At 38.8% G+C, this 18,136-nt stretch overlaps 1 protein-coding gene across 3 annotated transcripts; it reads right to left on the reverse strand.

Moving 5' to 3' along the window:
• Positions 1-1,735: 1,735 nt before the first annotated feature.
• Positions 1,736-16,151, reverse strand: LOC4327335 (probable RNA-dependent RNA polymerase 3). 3 transcript variants are annotated; one of them, XM_066306973.1, is made up of 20 exons: positions 15,697-16,151; positions 14,420-14,732; positions 14,045-14,350; positions 13,767-13,896; positions 12,834-12,917; positions 12,266-12,449; positions 11,606-11,819; positions 11,146-11,233; positions 10,945-11,076; positions 9,128-9,208; positions 8,953-9,024; positions 8,266-8,435; positions 7,018-7,166; positions 6,666-6,888; positions 5,728-5,956; positions 4,786-4,931; positions 4,302-4,461; positions 3,678-3,825; positions 2,700-2,872; positions 1,905-2,456 (listed from the first exon to the last, which is right to left on the reverse strand). In XM_066306973.1, the coding sequence occupies exons 1-20, from the start codon at positions 16,010-16,012 to the stop codon at positions 2,205-2,207; spliced, it is 3,570 nt and encodes a 1,189-aa protein (XP_066163070.1). In that variant the 5' UTR covers positions 16,013-16,151; the 3' UTR covers positions 1,905-2,204. The 3 variants fall into 3 exon arrangements, with proteins under 3 accessions (NP_001406351.1, XP_066163070.1, XP_066163069.1); NM_001419422.1 differs by having other exon boundaries at positions 1,736-2,456; positions 14,045-14,732; positions 15,697-15,854; XM_066306972.1 differs by lacking the exon at positions 15,697-16,151 and having other exon boundaries at positions 8,953-9,009; positions 14,045-14,624.
• Positions 16,152-18,136: the final 1,985 nt, after the last annotated feature.

Raw genomic sequence — 18,136 nt, forward strand, 5'->3', positions numbered from 1 at the left:
GCCATATATTAAAAAACAGAGGAAGTACGCACTATCATGCCAATAGATATCTTTTATGGATGAGCTTTTATGTAGCAGGTTAAGGATCTAGGCTCAGTTAGGCTCTATTCGGGAGCGAGGGTTGGGAACCCTGTAACCCTAACTCCCCGGCACACAAAACGAAGCAGTGTTTTAGTGCGTGATTAATTAAGTTTTAGCTATTTTTTTAAAAAATGGATTAATATGATTTTTTTAAGCAACTTTCGTATAGAAACTTTTTGCAAAAAACGCACCGTTTAGCAGTTTAAAAAGCGTGCGCGCGGAAAACGAAGATGAGGAGTTGAGAACTTGTACTAACAAACGGAGCCTTAGTCGAGGGATGCATAAATCTAGACCACCCAAGTTTTAAGTTCTAATTGAGATAAATTTGGGTGCATGCCCTTTAATTTTAGGGTAAGTCGAGACATGTGATCGAAGCAACAAAAAATAATTTGAGTTTTTTTAGTCATGCCCAATACTCCCTCAATTCTAAATCAACTTTCTAACGAATTTAGAAATATGTTATATGCAAATTCCTATATGAAAGTTAATTTATTATAGGACGGATGGAGTAACTTATAACCGAGATATGAGATCGAGGCAACGGAAAATAGTTTTAGAAGTCAAATATGACAAAGAAAAACTTAAAATTTAAGCTTGAGGAAAATTTGGGTACTGCATATAGATCATATGGCTGCACATGTCTTTCCCAGCTCTCCTTGATTCGTTGTTGTCCAAACACTGTACTGGTCGCGGGCGTATCTCCATGTGAATCTCGCGAGGCAGATGCATGTCGAGCAGTCGAGGTAAAATAGCTAGCTAGGTGACGTCCCTGTCCATCAGGAGCACGTCACGGCTGTCGTTAGCTAAATCTAGCTGGATTGTATTGCTAGCTCACTCTTTGTCACTCAGCTTGCCCGTCTTTGTCTAACCTGGCTAAGGCCCTGTCTAGATTCCAACTTTTTTCCTCAAACTTCTAACATTTTCGTCACATCGAACTTTTCTGCACATACAAACTTTTAACTTTTCCGTCACATCGTTTCAAATTCTTTAGACTTTTAATTTTGGTGTGGAACTAAACGCAGCCTAAAGTTGACTCGCTAGTACTTGTACCACATGTGTCGCGCGCGTGCAAACTCATCAGTGCAATTGCAAGTGCAAATGGCATGTGATTTCGTCGTCGTCTCGCACCGGATTGGAGAGGGAAAGATCTTGCCAAGATCGCTGGGAGATCTGTAGGGCGCTCTCTCTCTCTCTCTCTCTGTGTCAGGGAGATCAGAGATCTTGTGACGGCTCAGGGTGTCGTTAATTATATGCTATAGGCCACGGCGACTTGACCGCGGCCAAGGCTGACTAATTAGCATGCTGTAAATCGTCTTGAAAACGAAAGGTAGTTAATTAGCACGTTAATCGTCTTGAGAAGGGAAGATCGAGTCGGGCCTGCGTGTGCTCGTGTGATTCTTTGACGGTGTTGGCCGGAAGAAATCGTCTTCACAACGAGGATTTTTTTTTACTTTGTAGTCCTTTTTTGAAAACTTAATTTATAAATATATACCTAAAAAAAACTTAATCTTGAAATGGACCTTTTTTTTATGACGCTAATATCATTGGCGCCGTGGTTCAACATGACATTGCGCCGTCCCTCTTTACCCCTTCTTAGAAGCTAAGACACCGATACAAAGGGGTGGATCAGCACCAATGTCATTGACACCAAGGATTTATTTGTAATAAAAATATTTATAAATAGATCTTTGGTACAAGTGAAAAATTCCTGGCTTCAATCTACCTACTGATTCCTGAAAGAGAAAAAAACTCCTTTTAAATCCTATACGTTCCAGTCAGGATTTTAAACAACTCTAGTTCCCAACAGAGATAACCTCGTACCATACAGAATCCATGCTGTCCATTTTGCACACCAACAGTGATGCATACTTGTGCCCATTGTCACACTGGACACTGCGCTTACAGATAATCACTAGTTCACTACAGCAGGTTCACTTGAAGCAGCCATGCCGGTATAAACATGGCCCATAATAATTTTTCTAGTAGTACTTTGTCCCACATGTTCATGAGAAGTGCTAAATCACCAGCTTAAAAAGTCTGCTCCTAACATTACTGCTACAGTACACACATACTTGATACAATAGATAGTTAATTTGGTGGTAGTAGTCCATAAACACGACACTCTACCTGCGATGATCCTTCTTGATGATCTTGCGAAGAAGTGGAAGCGAGCAGAGCGCGGTGTCACCCTCGTTCTTGAGCGCGTAGAAGTGGCACAGCGCGCGGCCGGCGACCTTCCAGGCGAAGCCACACCTGCTGGCGTCGTTGCTCCACCGTGCTTTCTCATACACAATCTGGTAGATCACGCAGGCTTCCGAGAACACGTCGTCGGGGTCCCTCTGTGTCTGCTCGAATTCAGATGCATCGTAGAGCATCTGCAGCAGGTTCAAGGGTTCGTTAGGTTAAAACGAAAACGGCGAGCCGCCAATTTCATTGAATAGAGAAGAATAAAACCGTACAGAAAACAAACATGTACAAACATAGGGCCACAGCCCGACTAAGGGCTAATTACCGCGCCACCCAGGCGGCGAGATAGGGTTCGTTAGGTTAAAAAGCTAGCTGTAATTAATTCGACCATTGAAAACGCTGTTACTCAGGAAATTTGGATGGATACTCACATGCTTGTACTTCTCGTAGAGTTCTTGGAACTTCATGTTCCTTTCTTCTTTATCTACCATTGCGCGATAGAGCATTGTACTGTCAGTCAAGTACTCCTCGTAGCGGTGTTGCCAGAGGTGCCTGGCTGCTGGAGGTGCTTCTCTTTCCATGAAACATGGGAGCAATGATACCCCTTATTATTGTAAAAAGGAAAAGAGGGAAAAAAGTAAGGCATACTGTTAGAGAGAACATTCATATTATAGTACTATTCTCATCAAACATATGAAACCAATTTAATTGAAACCGTGTTCTATGCCAAAATCATGTCTAGTGCTTCTGCAGAATGGTAACTAACCTCTGCTTCTCTCATTGAACAATTTTGACATCTCTCCCTCCCATTCATTTTGTTTTGAAACTAGGTGGACCATATGAGTAAAAAATTAACGGTTGAGTGCATAAGTAGATAGTCTTCTCCATAATTAAAAACAGCAGATGATTTTTTTTGTAACTTTTTAATACAATTTTAGAAATAAATCTTTCCACAACTTATTTCTAGGTCTGAATAAGTGTAAACTATTATAATTTAAGATTATCCTTATGTGCGTAGGTAACTAATTAGAATAGATGTAATTGTTCATCATCACTTCTATAAATAAATTAATATATATAAACATGAAACTATAATGGTTTATTAATTACTATTTCCAATTAATTGACTGCCTTACAATTAATCATTTTTTCATGCAATGAATGCAAACCGTTTTTTTTTAAAAAATGGCATAGACCCTTTCCATGATACCACATATGTATATACTGAGAACAACATCACATTTTCTCAATATGCTTGCCATTTGGCAATACCTTAACTACTGCAAGCTCAGCTCATAAGTTATAGCCTATGTGCTACAAGCAGAACAAATAATGTATGTCATCTCCCTACTGCAGATAAAACTATAAAAGAACTGAAAAAAGGAACCTAAATAAAACAGACAACATACCGATTGGTTGAACATTACAAGATCGCAGAGATTCTACATCTTCTGCTTTATCATAGATTTGTCCAAGTATGGATGATGAATGGTACGAAAAACTGCGGCCCATGAAGTGGGGGTATTGTTTTACCATCAGATCACTTGGAATATTGACCTGTTGGGACAGCACATAAACTGTTGAAGTGCAATATGCATTCCCATGTAATGAACTTTGGTCTTACAAAGCATCAAATATAAAATAATAAAGATACACCTGCACATTTCATCTATTATCTTTATCTTGTAGCCCTACTTGATCTCACTGCTTCATACGTTAAACGTATTCCTGTCACCATGCAACTATTCCAACCACCATGGTGCCCTGGACACCGGGTAGCTGGTCCATTTCTAACTTATATTGAACTATGTTAATTACAACATTATCCAATAATCAGCTTATTACTATGTACTGGACACCCACTGCAGCTATCCGTATAAAATATTGGCAGTTTATGAATCATTGTAATGAATCACGAGTTGTTCAGATAACTACACTTGGTTCATCCGTTCATGAATCATTGTAATAAGGATTCAGTACTGTGTAAAAGCATTTGAAACTGAAGAATGTGTAAGCCCAAGATTGGAACTAACCTTGTTCCCAGTCTTCGGAGCATCCAAAGCCAAATAATACAGGTCAACTAACTTTAGCATCTTTTCCTCTATTAGTTTCTTTTCAATTTCGTCAAGTGAATCTGTCAATAGTCGGTCCATATATGCTAACCAGCTATCAGCTGCCGTACCAAGTGCAAAACTGAAAGGAGAAAAGAACTCCAAAATCATGTTAGATTGTATAAAACCAATAAAGGTTGCATATATTGAAATACTACAGGAGGTCACCAAAACTAGATTTTTAAAAATGTACTGATCAGGTTCATATAAAAAGAAATTCAAGCACTTCTAGAATATTGAATTCAATCAAGTGCTGAACTCCTCAATAAATTGCCTACTAAAAACTAAATGAGATTCATGCTGCTAAGTTTTCTTTATAGTGAAATGGTTCTAGTTACCATTCCAAAAAGGAAGGCTGGTGACAATTATTACTGTGCATCAGAAAAATCAAGCTTGGTATTAATACCTGGGAGTAAATCTTGTTTTCAAGAACTCATGAAATAGCAGCCTTTCAAGTTTGGATTCATTACAATCCTGAGGTTTCTTTTGCTTGGTCTTTTTTGGTTTAATAGCTTGTACCCACGGTTCAGAAGGTTTGAAGTGTTCTAATAACTGAAAAGAACATTTTCAGGATCAGTCAGCAATAATTCTTTCAAAAGTTAAAGACAGAATGTGCTGTTATTATATCAGTACCTTATTATGCAAGAATTATAATTTAAAGATACAGTGAAACAACAATGCCAAATTTACTAATGAATCATGCACAGCAAATCTGTAATCAGTCCAAGAACTAGCAAGCATAATTAAAACGGATAGGTCAATATTCCAACACTTTTGGCCACTGAACTTGGGCTTCATTAGCGATTGGCCACCTGAAACCATTCTACATTCGGGCCAAGTTTAAAAGGTGAAAAGTGAATGGCTTCGATAGTCTAAATTTAGGAAAAGGGTCCACTTTTTAGGTCTGAAGATCAGGGTTGTAAAATGGACACTTTCCTCATTAAACATGAAGGCATGCAATATTATTTAGTTTGGTAACCAAATTAACCCCTCATGTCTAACTGGCATCCCAACCAAGCCAACACCTTCCAGCTATCCACTTGGCGGTGTTTATCCTCTATGAAACCTTGCCCATAACACATGTTTGGCAAAAGGTCCAATTTTGCCCTTAAGGTTTAACAAGGGCCACTTTTCTTACAAAGAAGAGAGTGTTTCCAAGAAGACTACATGGATAGACTCAATAAATATAGACCATAGTTAAAATAGCATCACGGCCATATGGATGGAACAACTACACTATGAACGAGGGTGGAACCAAGCAAAACTTCACTACGGATTTTAATGAGAATGAAAGATAATCAAGCACAAAGGCACAATAAGGCAAAATGTCAATTAGAAATTAACAAACCTTTGGGTTTTTTGAGACCCAATAAATGTCACCGTCAAAATCACTGTTGGCCATCTCATCAGCCAAAGACCGCGGCCCAGAAATAGGGAAGAGTATAGCATATTTAGCATATCCCACATACTCCTTTTCTAGATCCCTAATATATGTTGCTTTCAAGACATGTATATCACCAAAATGTAACCCAGGATGTTTATAAACAAGAACATCTCCAGAAAACTGGCCATTTTCACTGTTGAACAGCAGATAAAGCTAATAAGTAAAGAACAAACCAGAATGCGATCAAACATAAGTGATACAGTACCAACCAATGGATGCAAGGAAGAAATATGACAAAGAACATTAGTTCTTAACATTGACAAATTCAAAACCTTTTAATAATCCATAATATCTTCTATTTGAGATTTTTTTTCTATTTATTAAAAACAGTCACACAGATTTCCTGATGTCTAAAAGACTACATGTTCAAGTTAGTCTAAATTTGGGAAAATGAACTTAAAAATGCAATTGAAGTCCTGAAGCCCCAAATACCCAGATGTATTTAGTATCATAAGTTACTAGTCTAAACATTTTCTTTAGCCGCTGTTTACCAACGAACTTCACAATTGCAATCAAAATCATTGCCAGCAATATATAATTGTTTGAATACAAAAATGCGTTCTCATTGCTAAAAGGAAATTGCAAAAACTCCATCTCACCTTGTTAAAGTGCAAAATTTATGGTGCTAATCAGCAAGAACTTGGAAGAAAGCATGGCAATTTTGGTGCATTTCTACTAAACAAAATTACAAGACATTAAAGCAGTTCCAGTGGTGTCCATGCTGGATAGTGGATATTCCTATGCTATATGGTGACTGGTGAATAGTAAACTGAGGATCACTGATACATATAAAAACCGCTGAAAGGATATGCAGATGCAAAAGGGGTAATTCTGTAACTAACAGTATCACGCAGACTTCATTAGGTCTGAGTGTTCCGGTAGGGTCTGTAGTATCCATTAGATAATAGCACTCATCAATTGGTATCTTTCCTTGCTTGATTCCTTTTCTTTCCTGTTGAGCCATGAAATCCAGCCTATGTTGCAAATATGACTCTTCTAGAGGAATTCCAGAAAGAATCATACGTGCTGACATTGAATCTTCCATGTCAGCATAGCTGAATGCAACTGTAAGAACAACATGAGAATAATAGTCCAGATCAAACATAAACAGGTGACTGAAAAACATAAATAAAATGGAAATCTTATGACAACATGTAAATTGCACTGAATGCAACAAATGTATTTTGAACTTACTTCTCAGTGCATCTTCATAATCGTAACATGCATTCTCAGCCCCTTCAATTGCACTTTGCAGAAGCTCCAAAAAGTACTCTTCTGGAACTCCTCCATAGCAAAGTAATGTTATCAAGAACCTTGATGTTAATGTCCTTCTGGGTCGATTGCTGAGCAAAAAAAAAAAAAACCATAGTACTGATTGTGAACAAAAATATAATTGATTAATTGCTGCCAATAAAAAGCTTAAACAGTGGAGGAAAAATGTAAAGTCCTCAACATGCTTTACCACCCTCCCCTCAAAAAACATGCTTTACCACCCCTATCTCATCAACCTAATCAGCCCCAACCATGAAGAACGACATGTGACAGCACTTGGAACCCCTTAAGTACCACCAACCGATGAATGAAATGCACCGGACGTCTGGGCTTTCATACACAAACAAACTCATCCCAAAAAAACATGAACTATTAAGCAAAGGAAAGTAATCCCATTTATAGTACAAAACATGTGTTTTTGTTCTGATTTCCATGCTATGCCACCTCATAGAATCAGTAGCAGTTAAATGGGAAAAAGATATCAAGTACTCCCTTCCTCGGGGGAACTGTGCAAATGATCGTGACAAATTCAGGAAAGAGAATGGCAACCTTGACACAAAAATCAATCTATCAGCCGCAAAGTTTCAAACAGTTCATTCTGCTGAAAGGGAATCTCAAAAGAGAGATAGAAAGCTAGAATTCACTGAATTTTTTACTATTTGTTTAACCTAGCATAGTATAGATTTTACATTGAATTATTTTTGGAATGCCCGGTTATCCATGAACCATGCACCCATTTCTTTTTTTTTTACCTTTTGCACCTTTTCATGGCCATTAATATTGTGTCCAGGGTTCACCTCTCCGATATGGACCAATCCCAACCCCTGGCAGTACAACAGCTTTCACCAAATTTCGCTCGAATTTACTGTTTCAAATTTGAACTTCTCAAAAACCATTCAAAAGTTTGCTCAAAATCTACTTTCGTCCCATGCCAAAACCTCAATATTATGTGAACCCTGGTTGGATCTCTAAGGCGATGCACAGGGGGACCAGAAGGGTGGGATGCACCGGAAAAATATCTAAACAAAATTAACTGTTACTTTTACTGCGCTGGTAGAAAGCCAGAGCACAAAAACCAGAGCTTAAGTACTAAAATGTATTAGTAACCAAGGATGCTCTACATATAAAAATAGATGTAACAACTAACAATGCAACTCAGATTTTTGGTACCTTGTAGAGACTATTTCAAAGGAATTCACGGACTGAACACCAGATAAACTTTTCTTGGCATTTCGTGCAGAGACTATTTCCGATGAGTTGACAGACCGGACACCAGATAATTCTGGATGAGTTTCTATTTTTACCATTGATGGTCGGATGAGTATAGTTGCAGGAGGAAGCTGCAACAGAAAGAGATCTATTCTTATTCTTACAAAATACACTTGAATGCTAGGGATAGTAGCTAAGATAAGATAGCAAAAGAAAATTATCTGTACACAAAATTGTGTAAAAATTGAATAGATTGAAAAAGACAGTGCATGATGTACAACAAGAGGATATCTGAAAAGATGACAACACCAGCATTGAACAAAATGAATTAATGATCAACAATTATTAGAAAACAGTGACCTTGTATGAGATAACATGTCTATCCTGAAAGTATATAAATCATGCAATGATATTCTGAATATTGCTTGAATTTACACAATCATATAGTATTAGTTAAATTGCCAGATCCGTAATAGAAGATCCGATTGTATTGCTATCAGGATACAAGGAAGGCACGATTGCATAGATGCTTAAGAAACTATGAATCAAAATTGGGAACAAGAGGTGATAACACAAGAGCAAACAAATAACACAAAACTACCAAATTTCAATGTATAAGTAATATCATGTCAAAAACTCAGTACATACCCGCCTGTCAACTAGGACTGTTCCCTTTACAGCAGATCCATTATAGAACAGACGGAACTGCATAAGAAGAGGCTAGGAAAATAGAATAGACAAGAACAGCAAACTCATTAGTTGAAAACACAGCAAAGTCAGAAAAGAGTAGATCGGAACAACAAGGCAATAGTTAATACAGTACATGTTCAGCGGTGAGAGATCGATGCCTCTTCAAACTGTTAGGCCTCATCACTGTTTCACTTTCATCACAAGTTGCAATGCCCTGAACAAGGCATAATAAAAAAAAAAGTATATCAGCTAGCTACAAGCATGGACCAAAACATCACCATTAAGTTTGAGAAGCATGATTGTCCAGAAAGGAAAACATAACTAAAATATAACATAATAGGGTGGTGATGTCATGTATAACACACAGTAACGGAACTTAATGTTGGTTGATGTTGATTACTGGATTTTCGAATTCTGAGTCAGTAGCAACAACTTTTCAGTCCACCCTTACTCAATGCAGTGGACAGTAGGAAAAATTCCTACCAGGCAATTGTTACAGCAGTGGGCAGGCCATTGCAGTTACTTAGCACTTTAGCAGGTACCAAATTAGGAATAAGTCAAATAAAGTACTCCCTCCGTCCCAAAATATAACAACTTTTAGCCCTTAAGGTTTGTCCCAAAATATAACAACTTCTTCACCAACATTCTCTTCTTAACCAATCACAACCCTCCACCATTCAATTTTCTCACCTACCTCCACTTCTTAACCAATCACAACCTTCTATTTAATTTTACCTACTTTCTTAATACCCATGTCCAACCCTAAAAATTGTAGAGAATAGAATAGATGTCTCACCAATGTGGGGGAGGTGATCTCTCATATATATAGCTGAATTACAATGAATGCTAGTGCTGAGATACAATCAATACTAGTGAGTTACATAAGACCAAAGGTCTAGAAGAGTAACTATCTAGGAGAGTAAAGGTCTAGGAGATAAACAGGCAAACAGCCTATAGATTAATAAATAATCCTAATAAAAATCCTTATATTCTGGGACGGAGGGAGTAGGAGATTATCTCCTAACAAGGAGGTTTGTTATATTAGAGATCGAGAGAGAGAGAGAGAGGATTGGTTTAATATTTGATATTAGTTCCATGGAAATAAATCTCTATCTCTAAGCCAAAACAGGATCAGTAAATTCCTAGTGAGTGATGAAATGAATCAACACCAGTACAAGGTAAATTAATATAAGAGGTATTTTGGTTAGGAACAGGAAAGAAAGTCACACAGCAGTAAACTGGTATTGCAATACAATGTGCCAACAATTAACTGTTCGCCCATGAAGGACACCAAGTATGGCCGTATATATCCGGTTGGATTTAGAGGCCGGGTAAAAAATACCCTTCTCTAAAAAAATGGACACCAAGTATCAATTTAATTAATAAGAAGGATAAGACTTAAATTCGAGCTTTAGAGGACCCAAACTTGGGTGGTGAGGGTGTACATCCACACCTCCTACCAACTAAGCTCGATTCCTGGTCTGCTTTTCTCTGCCCACATGTTTGAAACTTTATCTAAAAATTTGTAATTATGTTGCATAGTATCTTTATGAGCAACTCCACAAATTCTGCTTTCTGCACATTCATGAGATGTGTTTGTCAAACTTTATTGTTGGTTTGCATCTGTTCACATTATAAACAATCAAGTAATCCGAATTTGCTTATTAGTATGTAATAACGCCTTCACAAAACCATAACCATCAGGGGAACACAAACATAGAATGTCTGAAAGGTTAATGTATATATTTTAGATAATGGACTTTTCATTAATCCGGCCTCTATATCCATCAAGGAAATACACAGCCACAACATACGCGAGTTCTTGGAGTCCAACCCACACGCAGAGGAAAACACATAAACACACAAAAAAAGAAGCTTGAAGACTTAGCTTAAGGGAACAGAAGTCTTAGATTATTCATTCAAGGTGTATGGAGTGAGGATAAAGCGCACCTGTGGTTTCAAAAATTTTCCCTTGAAGATACTCGTGGGGCAATTGAGAGCCAAATCCACAGATACAAGGCCAGTCCCATCAGTATGGATCAACGGCTCCTGATCTTTGTGAACAACATTGCCATGTCTGTCCTGAAATGTTACAATAAAGAAAAATGTGATTCCAGAAGCAAAAACAAGTATTGGAGAGGAGGGAATTACCATGCAAGGTTCATCTTTAATCCGTCTGACATAAACTGCTGATAGATCAGCATCCCATGTGATAGTTTTGGAGAGTATCAAAGCAAACCTTGTTACAACAGAAAACACAGGTTTCGTAAGTAAGAGAACAATCACATGCAAGCACGCTCAAGTTGAGTCCAATAATTGTGTTTTTCTATTTAGAAAGCCTAATAGTTCGATAGCAGCAATAATGAAATGTACATGGAAATTGAAAATGTAGGCAATGGACTTCTGGAAAAACAAGCTTATCTTCTGACTAAATAAATCCCAGCCCTTCTATGCATCTCCTTTTGTATCTAAAAACGATACGCTGCTATCATGGTAGCAAAACCAGAATTACCAGTAAGGCAGTAACTAAGCTTGACATCGACCAGTACATATGCCCACATTGCATCAATTTAATTAGTTGACACTACTAAACAAAGTCATAAGGAAAAACCTGGCCATATATTTTGCCAAGGTGGGGGCAGAACTTATGTGCATGAATAGTTCACGGGCCTGACCAACTGTTCTCCCAGAGAGTATATAAGGTTCATCCATGTTCCACCCAGACTCAGTGCGAACAAAGTAGCACATGACAGGTGAAGTGCATTTGTTTTTGTCTTCTATCTTCTCTTGTTTCAATTTCTCCTCTTTCCCTCCATCCTTGTAAACTGAAAGGTACATCGATCAATGTAAATCCAACAAAAAAGCAACCAGGAAGCATGATGGGAGCACTTGGTAACTAGGATACAACTTGTAAAGTAGAATTGGTGTCTCTTAGTCAAATTGACACGTTCAGACTCTTAATGGATATTGCTTCCAATTTGTGTATAACTACAGTCAATCTATTTTTTCCAGACACCTTGCGGGGAAAACACATCTATGCCATCTCACGCAGCCACGCAGGAATGACTGGATGGACCTGTTCACACAACCAAATAAACCCAAGTGTGTCTTCGAAAATCCATGACCATTGTTTCTCTGAAGCCATTAGAGAACTTTGACCCTAGTGGTGTTACATCATAAATTGCAGTAATTATGTATTACATGCATTCTCCAGTCTACTACTTGGTAATAAATTCAAATAGATTCAATGATGCAAGAAAAGGAAACTTACCGAAAAATCGATATCGGCGCAAACCCAAAACAATACCATCTTCAGCAACCTTATGGTAATGTTCACAATATGTAGAGAAGTCAGTCTTGGTGTCTGACAGTTTCCCCATAAACTTTACTACAAGGACATTATCATCACCAACAACTTTCTGTAGATGAGTCCTTGTATTCTCGATATATGGTCCCTACATTCAGTTAAATAAGGTTACAAATTTAGCATTGGCACCTGAAGTTCCTTAAAAAAATATCATGAGTACGGCATTTGTTGATATGGGTGCCTTAATTTTTGTTGGCATTGGTCTTCATACTACTACTATTAAAATCTTATTTGTTGGCATTGGTCTTCATACTACTACTATTAAAATCTTAGGTGGCCTGCAAAGGATGCATATGGGTGATGTGCACCTTTATGTGCAAGCTAGATAGGCAAACAGTCTGAACAGCAATGAACAAATTGAACACTATACAATCACGATTAGTAGATGGTAGAACATCAACTAGTAGGCCAACTAAAAATATCGTTATTAAACAACGAACATCAATAAACGCTATCAAAAGGCTCCACAAACCTTGAAAATTTTGACTACAGTATCCCCTCTTATCGCAACATTACAATGATAGACTTTTGTCATGCCTGGATCTGAATCAAGGTTCTGCAACAATTAAAATGGAGGAATGGAGAATGATTTCATCAGGCTCATGTTATAATATACTATCAGAGGAAAAGAAACAGATAGCAGAAATTAGAAAAATGAAATGTCAGTATAATATTCTCATGATGTTATTGATAGATCTTGATGCTCAAGAATGTTCCAAGTTCTAGGGAACTGATGAACTTACAAGAACTAGGTATCATTAGCAGACAGTGTTTCTAATAAGGAACTTTTGAACAAGAAAATATGCATAAGTGCATCCCTAGAAGATTGTAAAAGCATGATGCGTTGCAGAAAACTTATTACAGGAAATGGTTTGTGATGTTCCAGCTTGCTGATGAACCGGCCACAGAAAATCACGGTCCAAAAGGTGGTTTTGCTGCATTTATCATGGAATGCCTTGCTAGATGATTGGTACCGTTTCTATTTGTTTTTGTAGTTCTGAAGTAAATTAACTCGAAATGGAAGTCAGGAACTACAAGTCAGTAGTACCACCTGTATGGTTCTGCTTTCAACAGAAGCAGGCTTCTTTTCAGCCTTTAGTCTTAAAAAAAAGTCAAAAGTGCATGTAACATACCTAGACACTAACATCAAAATGAAGAAAACATGATACTTTTAAGATATTAGAAGCTCAGATCAGAATGTACAACAGAGTAAGCATGCATTATGTCCTCGATGCACAAGTAAATTCAAGGAGAATGAACATGCATAGGTGCAAATTATATATATTTACTTATGGCTCCGTTTAGAATTATCCAAGTTCTACTATGAAATGGGATCATCATCTTTGATCATTTTTAGAGATCGTCAATGAAATACAGGAAATAGAAGTACTGCCATTGAAATAACCTTTGCTCTATCCGAAGCTGCAATATACTTGTGGCCAAATGTTCTCCAGATTTGTGACTCAAATTGCGCCATGGACAGAAACTTCAAGGATCTAATATAGTCCACAGACAGAACATTCTCTATCTTTTCACTGAAACATAAAAGAGAAAGGTGTATTAGCAACAGCAAAACACAGACAAAAGTCATCTGACTTAGGAAATAATGAATGTTCAGGTACAAAAGCAGTTTTTTTTTGTTCTCCGTTCTATAGAAAAGCACAAAAATGAAGAGAAACTAACCTGGCAAGGTAAGCAAAAACCATAAATATTTTTCTGAACCCTAACTCTTCCAGCGCTAGCATCTGAGGACTCGCTGCCTCCCTCAATGCATTGTCTGTTGTATGGCAAGTCGTTGTAGGGTTTTGCGGCATCGCCGTAATGGGGCTCGGCGGACTTACTGAGGGGCCAGCCATATTCTCAATGAGTCTTGAAATATCCTGAACAGAGCTCGGGGTGGAAACTCTTCTTGGAGTAGAAATCATCGGCTGGATGGGGCTGTCAATCTCTATATAGTTCTGCAGGCCAGATGGCATGCAACGGCATGGACTACCAACTTGCATCATAACATCATTAGGCACCGCAGGAGCCATTGCTCGGGCAGGACTGTCAATCTACAGAGCCATTTGGTTCAACCCAGGAGAAACCATTGCCTGGGTAGGAGTCCCAACTTCAATGCAGCCTTGATTCTGCGACACAGAAGATGTATGGCCACATGGACTCTCAACTGTCAGCTGAGCAAGCTGTGGAACCAAACGAGCAATTTGTCTGACAGAACCACCATTGCCATGTAAATGGAACGGCATCTGTTGGTTGGGACTCCCAACCTCTACCATCCCATGGTTTGAGAGACTAGTAGCCATTTCATTGCTGGGGCTTTGATCGTACATCTGAACCTCGTTGTCGAACAGTTGCGTGTATACTGATTCCTCTGTATAACAGAAGCCTCGTTAGTCTAACAAGCATTACAGATAAATCAGATGATTAAATAACTACTCCTCTGTTTCATATTATAAGTAGTTACGATTTTTTTCAGTCAAACTACTTAAGTTTGACGAAATTTATAGATGGCAACATCTACAACATCAAATTAGTTTCATTGAACATATTTTAATAATACGTTTGTTTTGTATTGAAAATATTACTTATTTTTTTAATAAACTTGGTCAGAAGTTTGAAAAAAGTCACAACTTATAATATGAAACGAAACGGAGTGAATACTACACTTCACAATTTGGAAAAAAAATGTAACAGCTACAGATCTACAACAATCTGAGCAAAGACATTAGAAAGAAACAACATCCAAGCGAAATGCATATGTAACTGCAAAACTAAAGGGGAAACACCATCATAATAACCTGAACCAACGAAGGCAAAACCAGCAAAATCCCAAAACCACGACCTCAACCTTAAGGATGGTAAATCAAGAACGTGAACGACTCATCGACAAGCATGAAAACCGAAAAACTCGGAAGGATTCTCCTCCAAAATGAGACCAGAAACTGAAAGCGCAAACAGAAAAATGGACTGAAAATACAAAAGCAAAAGAGAAATCCCCTTACATAGTGTATGACCTTGTGATTACGAGCAAGCGCGTGACTACCAGACGAAACATTCCCCAAATATTGTGTTACTGTATGCGCTTTGCAATGAAAAAAAAAAGAAAGAACAAGAAAAAAAAACACACACACACACAACCAGAGGAAGCAGAACGAAGAGCTATCCTTCCACTGCATCCAGTGCCACTAAACAGCAAAAAAAAAAAACGTGTTTTTCCCTCACAAATTGGTGCAAGCAACCCTAGTTAACGAGAATGGCATCGCAACCCAACTCCAGAAAAGAAAGAAAGAAAGAAACCGAAAATGTCACGCGGCGAACTAAAAGAAAGCCCTGACCTTCCCGGGAAGGGCCGGAGATGAACGCGGGGGCGCTGAGGGCGGTGGGGACGCCCCGCGCGTCGCGCCTCGTGATCGCGGCCTCCCGCTTCGCCAGGTACTTGATGAAGCCGGGGAGCGTCCGCACCCGCCGCGACTCCGCGACCGCGCGCAGCACCCGCGCCGCCCCGGCCTCGCCGAGCACCGCGAGGTGGCGCCGCGCCTCCGCGCCGGCGAGCTGCCGCAGCCTCCCCTCCAGCCGCTCCAGCTCCGCGGCCACCGCCGCCGGGAGCTCGGCCGGCTCCCGCGCCTCCGCGGAGCCGATGGGGTTGTACATGACGAGGGTTCGGGGGCTTCTAGCCCGGCCCCCCCGCGCCTCTCGGCGGCGGCGGCGAGGAGAGCCGAGGAGGAGGAGGAGGCGATCACGTTGGCGTTCGCGTTGGGGCGCGCGATGGAGGGAGGAGGTTGGGAAATTTGGGAGGAAGACGCGCGGAGGTGTTGAAATGGCGGTGGGTGTTCCACATGGCAGTGGGAGGTGGATTGTCGATTGTGGGCCATGCGGGGTGTGGGGCGGGGCCCAAGGAGGAGTAATTCGGGTAGCTTGCTCGGCACCCTACCCTTCCTCTGTGCTTGACTGCGGCTGTGGTTGACACGGTGCTTGTGTGTTGTGCTGCGGTAGAATCGGTACGGGGGGATTGAGGATTCGGATTCCATTTCCACTGTGTCATACATCGACTCATCGAATTTAATGTTGTGTTTAGTTCCGTGTAAAGTTTGGATTTTGGTTATAATTCGAGTTAATGTAGCTGAAAAGTTGTGTGTATGATATGTTGATGTGATGAAAAATGCCTGAAGTTTGGATCTAAACTTTGGATCTAAACATAGCCTAAGGTGGTGTTTGGATCCGAACTTTGGATCTAAACAAAGCCTAAGGTGGGGTTTGGATCCAGGAACTTAACTTTAGTCTCTATATTTAGACACTAATTTAGAATATTAAATATAGACTACTTATAAAACTAATTATATAAATGAAAGCTAATTTGTGAGATAAATTTTTTAAGCCTAATTAATCCATAATTAGAGAATGTTTACTATAGCATCACATAGGCTAATGCTCAATAGATTCGTCTCGTAAATTAGTCCAAGATTATGGATAGGTTTTATTAATAGTCTACGTTTAATATTTATAATTAGTGTCCAAACATCCGATGTGATAGGGACTTAAAAGTTTTAGTCCCATCTAGACAGGGTCTAAGGCTATGTTTAGATCCAACCTTTGGATTCAAACTTCCAACTTTTTCCATCACATCAACCTATCATACACATACAACTTTTCAGTCACATCGTACCAATTTCAATCCAAACTTCTAACTTTGAAAGGAACTAAACACAGCCTAAAGATAAAGAAGGCATAGCATGACTGGGGCTGTGTTAGTTCCCTTTAAACTTGCAATTTTTTCCTCATTTGGAGATATATATAATAGAGTATTAAATATGTAAAAAAACCAATTATACAGTTTGCATGTAAATTGCGAGATAAATTTTTTAGTCTAATTACGACATGATTTTACAACGTGGTGCTGCAGTAAAGATTAACCAAGGAGGAGTAGCTTGCTCGGCACCCTATCCTTCCTCTGTGCTCGTGTGTTGTGCTGCCGTAGAATCGGTACGGGGGATTCGGATTCCATTTCCACTGTGTCATGCATCGACTCATCGATGGCATAGGATTAAGTAGCTCCCACCGTCCCAAAATACTCTATCTATCCCACTCTAAATGCAAAATACTCTATCTATCCTACTCTAAATGCAACTATGAGTTTTTTATCCGATTTTGATCATTTGTATTATTTTAAAAAATTTATAATCAGACCCTGTTTATGATCGGTTTAGATGGGCTAAAACTTTTTAATCCCTGTCACATCGGATGTTTAGACGTTAATTTGGAGTATTAAACATAGACTAATAAAAAACTAATTTCATAAATGATAGCTAATTTGCGAGACGAATTTTTTAAACCTAATTAATCCATAATTATCAAAAGTTTATTGTAGCATCACATTGTCAAATCATGGCGTAATTAGGCTCAAAAGATTCGTCTCGCGAATTAGTCCAAGGTTATGGAATGGGTTTTGTAATTAGTCTATGTTTTATACTCTAAATTAGTATCCAAACATCCGATGTAAATAAGTCCCTGTTTCACAATCCCCCTTAGATTCTAATTTTTTTTTGAAACTTCTAACTTTTCCGTCACGTCGAACTTTCCTACAGGTTAGTTCCCAACTTTTTCTTCAAACTTCCAACTTTTCCATCACATCAATTAGTACACACAAACTTCCAACGTTTCCGTCAGATCGTTCCAATTTCAATCAAACTTCTAATTTTAGCGTGAACTAAACACACAAACTTTTAACTTTTCCATCACATCGTTCCAATTTCTTCAAACTTCCAATTTCGGCTTGAA

This window comes from Oryza sativa, chromosome 1, assembly GCF_034140825.1.
Source record: "Oryza sativa Japonica Group chromosome 1, ASM3414082v1".
Classification (NCBI taxonomy): Eukaryota; Viridiplantae; Streptophyta; class Magnoliopsida; order Poales; family Poaceae; genus Oryza; species Oryza sativa.

Bases quoted from the DNA above. Each gene is read 5' to 3' on its own strand.
- LOC4327335 (XM_066306973.1), bottom strand. From the start codon at position 16,012: ATGTACAACCCCATCGGCTCCGCGGAGGCGCGGGAGCCGGCCGAGCTC. The intron at 11,820-12,265 runs GTAAGTTTCCTT...TGTACCTTTCAG, and splicing joins GCGCCGATATCGATTTTTCG to TTTACAAGGATGGAGGGAAA. The intron at 2,873-3,677 runs GTATGTTGTCTG...TACAATAATAAG, and splicing joins TTGTAATGTTCAACCAATCG to GGGTATCATTGCTCCCATGT.